General features: G+C 37.9%; 1 protein-coding gene across 2 annotated transcripts in view; it reads right to left on the bottom strand.

Moving 5' to 3' along the window:
* Nucleotides 1–1,376: 1,376 nt before the first annotated feature.
* plekhf2 (pleckstrin homology domain containing, family F (with FYVE domain) member 2) overlaps nucleotides 1,377–8,376 on the bottom strand; it is a 32,985-nt gene continuing 25,985 nt past the window's right edge. For both annotated transcript variants that reach the window (XM_055633705.1, XM_055633706.1), the window contains exon 2: nucleotides 1,377–6,301. In XM_055633705.1, the coding sequence (XP_055489680.1) occupies nucleotides 5,547–6,293 (747 nt within the window). In that variant the 5' untranslated portion in view covers nucleotides 6,294–6,301 and the 3' untranslated portion in view covers nucleotides 1,377–5,546. The remainder of the gene's footprint in view (nucleotides 6,302–8,376) is intronic.

The following is an 8,376-nucleotide window of genomic DNA, read 5'->3' as shown; positions in this document are numbered from 1 at the left end:
TCGCCACTGGGCGTTTCAGATTTTGCATCACAAGTTGCAGTAACTGCAAGTAATTTTTAATTGTGCAACTCTACCAATGTTGTTTCAAGCTAGTGGGTAGGAACTGTTCTTCACACTGTACAGCTGCTGGGAGTTGAGGAATGAAGGGGGAAAAAGGATTTGCAATCAGGCGGCGCAGTGCATTTTCCAAAATGCATTTTCTCTCTGCCTACTGCTTGCCAATATGAATCACGCTTATTGGCAGAGATCGGCTTCAAGCTGAGGCGAGCGGGTAAATTATGTGCAAAGTACACGGCCAAGGTGCAAATCTTTCTCAGGGTGGCTCATAATAATTTTCTTCCAAATCCAGCCACTGATAACGGTCCCTCTGCTGACTCAGAAATTGGGGGGGGGGATTTGCAGCATAAATCAGTTCATTTTAATTCTTAATCACAAGCAATTGATGACTATTTCAATGCCCAACGTTCGCACCGGTACAGTGTAAAGACAAACAATTTACTGAAGAAGGGTCTCGACCCGAAACGTCACCCATTCCTTCTCTCCAGAGATTCTGCCTAACCCGCTGAGTTACTCTAGCATTCCGTGATTTTGTGTCTATCCTCGATGTAAACCAGCATCTGTAGTTCCTTCCTGCACACTTCCCAATAGTGCAACATTTTTTTCTGTTAAACAAGCTTTTAAATGTTAATTAAAAATCTAAATTAAAATGTGAGCAATATTCAGGTTGGTTAGGACCAGTGTTAAGAGAAATGGTTATTCGTTCAGGTCTATGACCTTTTGGCAGAATGGATATAGACTTGATACATCAACTCTCACTCACTCCCAGATTATAACTTGACTGTAAACGTGACAATAAACTAAAAAAAGATAGATGCCTTATCTGCCATTTCCAACATTTGACTGTTGAATGCTGCTCTCCATTAGTAAACAGTTAATATGCCCATTGGATTAGTACAACTTTATAGACAATTAGAGCTCCTCATCCAAATATTACCCATTTAAAATGATTGTAGATAAAAATGCTGGAGAAACTCAGCGGGTGAGGCAGCATCTATGGAGTGAAGGAATAGACGACATTTCGGGTCAAGACCCTCGACCCGTAACGTCACCTATTCCTTCGCTCCATAGATGCTGCCTCAACCGCTGAGTTTCTCCAGCATTTTTATCTCCCTTCGATTTTTCCAGCATCTGCAGTTCCTTCTTAAACATTTAAAATGATTGGCATTTTCTAGCAAACAAGGAAAACATGGCGACAGATTAAAACAGCCAAACTAAATGCGTTAGGATACCAAGTTGAATTTTAAATGGTTTTCTACTGAAAAATGTCTAAATAAAATTACAATTGCAACAATAAGCTGTGAAGTCCAATACACAAATATAATAATCAGTTTATTAGATACATTTAGAAGACAAAGACAAAGTTGCCCTAACCAATATGGGTAAACTGGTTCCCCCATTTGTAAAGGAAATATTTTTCCATCTCAAAAATGTTACAAAAATGTGGTCTGGCAGGTTACACATATTTGCTTGCACTGCAGAACAGAAAAAAAAGGAATGATTACAAGGAAGGTCACCAATAGCCCCAAGATTACAACCACACAAATTGAAACACAAACATCTGAGGGCAAATGTACACTAAAAATCAAACATTTGTAAAGATATTATGATGGGCCACTTTGTTTAGAGAATGCATATTAAATTACATCAACACTTCATAAAACTTGGTATTAGTGTCAGATATCCAACAAAAGTATTTTAGGAAAGCAATGCAATATATAATGTAACAAAATATATATCTGTTACAAAATACTGAGCCCTTTCACAAAGTTTAGACATCAAGAGTACTAAACAAGAGTAAAACATTAAAATTTGAAACTTGGAAAATGAATAACCGAGGGTATTCTACACCAACATATACAATTCATAAAGTAATAGCTTTGATAAGTAATTGTAGATAACCCTTCATACGGTGTTAAAAAGTTGAGACATATCACTGAGATCCTCAAACTCAGTGCAGTATAGTGCAAGACAGAGTTTCAACAGATGCATGAAACAGTTTGCGTAACAAGACATCACATTTATATATTTGTAAGATTCTTACCGAAGTGACAAATCTGTGTCAGCAAAATAAAGTGCCAAACTTGGGCGCGAAAAAAAAAAAATTATACAAAAAAATAAATTGACAAAATACCTTTAAAGCAAAATAATTCATTTTCTCGATCGAATCTTAGAGCGACAACCCAAAAGACAATAGAAATCAATTTCATTTTACACATCTTAAAACGTGTGCCCTTTGTGCACTGATTATTCCTGAGAAAGTTAGCTAAAGGAAATAAGATCTTCCAACCTCAGTTTTAGGACACCTCAATTCAATTCCTGTAAAGTTTAATCAATAGCTCGCTGTAGCTGGAAGTAATAATGTTTTAATCAATTGAATGTACAATAAGGAACACTAAAATTGTATAAAAGATAGAGAATTTTTTCCAGCAGATCAACAGGAATCACCTGCAGAGCAAATATGAGAAGAACATTAAAAGTTGTTTCTCAGGTTTCAGGTCAGTCTAACCTACAATTTGGCTGGTCACATGCAGCCATCCATTGTTAGATTATTATTTTAGCACCTAAAGAAAGCCACAAAAAAACAATTTTGCAATGCAGTTCACCAGAATTGTTGAACCCCAAGTTATCAGAACAACTCAAGGAGGCTGAATAACGATTTTCAGTGTGCTATTATTTCTGTACTTTTATAGACGTGGATGAAGTGAGTAGTGTGAATTTGCATTGACGGAAACAATCTTAATAAAAAATTTTAAAAATCCCTTGCGTTTATCCACGATATATCAGTTCCCTGCACATTTAAATAGAGGCAATTTGAAAGATTTGCCCATTGAAATAATCTTTGTAAATCACTGTGTCAGAGATCAAAACAGTTGTCATTTTAAAGAACGTTTCATTGTACTATTACTGACTAAATACAAGGGGAAATTAAAAAAAAAAAAAAAAAAAAAAAAAATCGGGGAAATATTAGTTAACTATTAAAACAATTATATTCCATACCACATTATTAAACAAAACTGCTCTACCATAAGAAGGAAGGAAATATACCCAGCTACGTAATGGTAAAAGGAGCCAAAAGGAATTTTAACCCATCAAGTAAAAACAATGAGCAGGTTTCATCTTCCAGCAAAATGTAGCACACATGTAAAACTGAGAATACCAACCGGTTGGTTAGCTTTCTTATCTTCTCAAGGGTTAGATACAAATACAGCTAATTGTAGCATCGTGCAACCCATAAACCCAACCCAATGTAAACTGAGCAAGTGGTTTAGCAGTGGGTCAGAAATGTGAATCACCACTTTCGTTTGGTCAAAGGTGCACGGGAAGATAAGATCTGAGCCGATTTAACACTAGTTTTAGGCGCTCTTTTGATGCTACCACAAAGTAAACCACATTATGATGGTGGAGAGCGATTAGTTAGACCAGGTCACTGGAGATAAAAACCAGTTAAAAAACAAATATATTATAGAACTCACGTTTGAAGACTGTCGTCATTGCCGTTTGTCGCAAATGTTTCATCTCATTAAAACAGCTACCATGTTCATACAAGACATATAATGGATTGGATTTTCACTGAACATGTAGCATACAACGCAGGAATGTGATAAACACAAGTGGTTTGACAAACATTACAGCACTATTTTAAAATGTTTGATTTAGATTTTTTTTTTTTTTTTTAAAGTAAATTTGACGTTTACAAAATTAAAGTGATAGAACAGTTCTGCATGAGATTATGCTGACGCTATAAAACAATTTACAGGAAACTCCATGCAAGGCATTACCAGTGGGGAAACAATCCGTTTTCCTTGCTTTCCCATTACGTCAAGACAAGTTGTGGCTCGTAAGGAAATTGTCAATTTCACATTATCTCACTTATCTCACCACCAAAACCAAATTGCTCATAATAAAAATCACAGATCAGAAAAAAAAAAAAATCAGCAGGCCAGTCAGCATCTGTGGAAAAAGAAACAGAACTAACATTCCAGGCTGGCAAACATCAACTTCACAGGTGTTGCCTGACGCACATTTTTGCATTTTGTGATATTTCAGATTTCCACCATCTGCAGCCTCTTAATCATGCGTTTAACCTCCTTAGCAAATTATTTCCGCAATAATACACCAACACATCAATAAGTACGATTAACCATTCAATCAATGTTTGAAGCAAAATCGACGAACCTTCAAATGCTTGGCTTAATCCGACTACATAAATAGTCAGGTAACAGATGCTGAAGCAAATGTACAACTGGATCACACTGGTAATTAGAAATCCTAGTACTTCAAATCTGTGATCATTAAAGTAGCACTGACAAAGAGATAGCTCCTGAACACAGTGGAAATCAACTCACTCACAATCTTTCTAGTTTTTCTACTGGTTTGCATAACGAGACGATAAAGATTCCATTGTTTAATGTAGCTCGATTAATAAACATTTGCTGCAGCATCAAGCCTGAAAACCACAGCCAAAGGACTAATGCACAGAGACGAACTGAGTGACAAAATCATTATACAAATAAGGTGCCAACATCTCATCAAAAATGATCAATTCCTCTCCCATTGACAAATGTTCAAGAATTGGGAGGATTGGTGCACAAAAGTGATCTTTTGAGGTGAACTGGAAAATTACTTTGGATTTTCACTCAAACAAGTTAGAGCCAAGTGACTCGAAACACCAAAATTGTTCTATAAATACTGAAGATTTAATATTAAAACATCCTTAATATTTTCAAAAGTAATCTTGCTTTTATGACTACTGTTAGTAAGCTCTATAACATTTTGTGGAAGGGTTTCAGAACCGAATATAAAAGCAGACTGAATCACCCTCTCGCCATTTTCAGCGGAGCTCGTTAAGATGTGTTCATAACTACGTGGAACAAGACACTATCTCGGGGGGGGTGCCAGAAAATAAACGTTCCCATGTTTGCACATCCTAGTCACTTACTTGCCTTACAGAACAATATAATCAATGCTCGGTGCACTAACTAAAAAGCACGAAGAATCCAGTGTGTAGAATTGGACAAATTCGACAATCCGAAGTTTACTTTGAAAAATTGTGTTTTACATCCTGCTCCTCTTAAATCAAATTGCAAAGTTTGGAAATCCTTTGCATAGCTGTATTTGAGGGGGCTTTTATTTACAGGGCATTTCATTGCAAACTTTAGGGAAAATAAAATAATAATACAAACTGAGGGCAATTAGATTTATTTATTTTTAGATACTGCAAAAAAAATCAAGTAACTAGAAAAATAATCAATGGTTACAACAAGCCTAAGAATGATAATTTGACGCCAGCAATGCATCCCTGTAGAAGTAGAGGAGGATACCATTAGTATATTGAACATTTAGGCACAGGTTTTGTTTTAAGGTTTGCAGGTATAGTTTATGGCTAACGTCACAAGAGAAACACTGAGGGAAGTTAATAGACCTCAAGAGCAGTTCATTTGAAGCTGTACTCCCATTACTTAAATACCAACGCTGACATTTCACGTTTAATCACTGCTGTCGTCATCGTCATCTTCATCAGATAAATTTCTAGGGGACTGCAGTGACCCGCGATAAAATTCAGAGCGATTTGGAAGAGTTGCAGTTAGTTGTCCAGTGGAAAGAAGATCAAAGCAGAAAGAGCACACACGCACGGGTTTGGAAGACTGGCTCGGTAAGAGGAACCTTTTTTCTGAACAGGGCCCACACACAACAAATCCACATTTGCGGCAGTGATGTCGACGACTGACTGGAGTGAACTTGACTTTCTGACAACGCATACATATATTCGCCTCGGAATCGGGCACCCAGACTGCAGCGTGCTCGTTGCTGGGTATTTTCCCACTTTTGGATAGCAAATCAGAAACGCACTTGTTAATGTGATTCATCCACTCCGATTTCTCAGTAGCTGTAGCAGCATAAACAGCAAAGGATTTGGTTGGAGTCTTAATGAGCCAGCCATTACGCAGGTCACCATCATCTTCAATGGAATCAATTGTAACATTCTCCAATGGAATTATATGCTGTTTGTTGTACCTCTTCTTTTGGATGACGATATTACCATAGACAAGAATGTCGTTGAACAAGAAAAACTGCCTGGCTTTTGGTTTCTTTCGACAAAGTTTTGTAAGGACTCCCTCACCTATGAGCACCCGGCCAGGTATGGTCAGGGGTTGCCCAGCTGCTCCAAAACAGCTCTCAACCATGCCAATCCGTCGAGCATTTGCCTCACTGTTTGCTAAGCGGTCCACCATCTTGTTTTCTGCAAGGCAAAGAGACAAAGTAAAAAGGTATTAATCATCAAACATTTGGCAAAACAGCAACATTTACTAAATCAGCACCTAATCAAAATGTAGCATCCTCCCAGGATGTCACAGGGGATTGAAAAGAAACACAGATCTAAGAATATAAGAATGCAAGAACTCACACAAGAAAGGTAAGGACCATTCAACCATTCAATTGCTTCTCCATTTCTATTTTAGGAAATAACATTTTTTGAGACTGGATATCCCTTGTTCTAATCAGGGGAAACCTGCTTTGTTTCTACCCTGTTTAGCCCCATAATTATTTTGCAAATTTCAATTAGATCACCTCTCATTCTTCCGAATCCAAGTGTATTGGCAAACTTCACTGAATAGCTTTTGTAAAGACAAACCCGCCATCTCAGGAATCAATCAGGTGAGCCTTCATTGTACTCCTTCACAAAAACTCTACACACAGATACCCAGATATGTAGGGAGAACAAGCCTGAACCCAATATAGACACAAAGTGCTGGAGTAACTCCGCTGATCAGGCAACACCTCTGGAAAAACAGGATGGGCGATGTTCCGAGTGGGAACCCTTCTTCGGACTCGATATTCCAGATTTCCAATATCGTCAACACGCAATATTCCAGATTTCACGAGAATCCTGTGCAAGGCATGTCAATTCTTGTACTCAATTCCTCTCTTGCTATTAAGCTTGTTTTCATTTGTGCTCCTAATTGCTAATCTGCATGTTAATTTTTATGTTTATGTACAAAGACAACATGGTCCTTCTGAACGATTTTCCATCTCTTACCATTAAAAAATACTTCTATTTCTCCTGTGAACGTAGAATTAATGGGGTTTTTTAACACAATATATTTCATCTGCTATTTTATTGCAAACTTGTCCAGAATATCCCAGAGAGCCTCTCTACCTTCCTCTTAACACACACTGTCAATCACTTAGCTTTGTACAACAGCAATCTTGGATAAATGACACATGATCTTCTCATCTAAATTATTCAAATAAATTGTGAACAGCAGGTGTTCAACACCAATTCTTGCAGTATCCCACTGCCACAGCCTCCCAGAGAGTGAGTGACCTTTCTTCATTTGTCTTTTCTCAATTAACATCCAATTTTGTTTAATAATTGGACAGGATAGGTTTGGAGGGATATGGGCCAAACATAGGCAGGTGGGTCGAGTGTAGCTGAGACATGTTGGCCGGTGTGGGCAAGTTGGAATAAAGGGCCTGTTTCCACACTGTATGACTCTAATTCATCTGTGTCACTATCAAAGGTGTTCAGATTGTCCAAACACACCAACTATTGCACCCGTATCCATTTTGCTTGTTACAATTTAAATAGTCGATAATTTGTCAAACATGAATGTCATTTCATAATCCACACAGCCCAAACCTAACTGTATTTTCCAAGTACCCTGTTATCACTAATAGTCATAGTCATAGTGATACAGTGTGGAAACAAGCCCTTTGGTCCAACTTGCCCACACCAGCAAACATGTTCCAGCTACACCAGTCCCACCTGCCCGTGCTTGGTCCATATCCCTCCAAACCTCCATGTACCTGTCTGTTTCTTAAACGTTGGAACAGTCCCAACTTCAATTACCTCATCTGACAGCTCATTCCATACACCCACCACCCTTTGTGTGAAAAAGTTACCCCTCAGATTCCTATTAAATCTTTTCCCCTTCACCTTGAACCTATGTCCTCTGGTCCTCGATTCCCCTATTCTGTGCAAGTTGATAGATTAGTGCTAACTGGTCTATAGTTTCCTGTTTGCACTTGTCACCCCTTTCCTAAAATTGCTACATTTGCCACTTTCCAGTCTACAAGAATATCAAACAGGCTTCAATAGACATTTTAGTAGCTAAACATTTTTTGTTAGTAATCGTGAGTGAAGGATAAATATTGCAGAGGAAACCAGGAGTAACTCCCTTGTCCTTATTTGAAAAAGCATCATGTGATCCATTTCCCATCTATGACATGAAAGTAAGCATGCAGGTACAGCAGGCAGTGAAGAAAGCGAATGGCATGCTGGCCTTCATAACAAGAGGAGTCGCGTATAGAAGC

Source organism: Leucoraja erinacea, chromosome 4 (assembly GCF_028641065.1).
Source record: "Leucoraja erinacea ecotype New England chromosome 4, Leri_hhj_1, whole genome shotgun sequence".
Lineage (NCBI taxonomy): Eukaryota > Metazoa > Chordata > Chondrichthyes > Rajiformes > Rajidae > Leucoraja > Leucoraja erinaceus.
The sequence above is the reverse complement of the archived record's forward strand: the minus strand, read 5'-3'. Positions and strand labels throughout refer to the sequence as shown.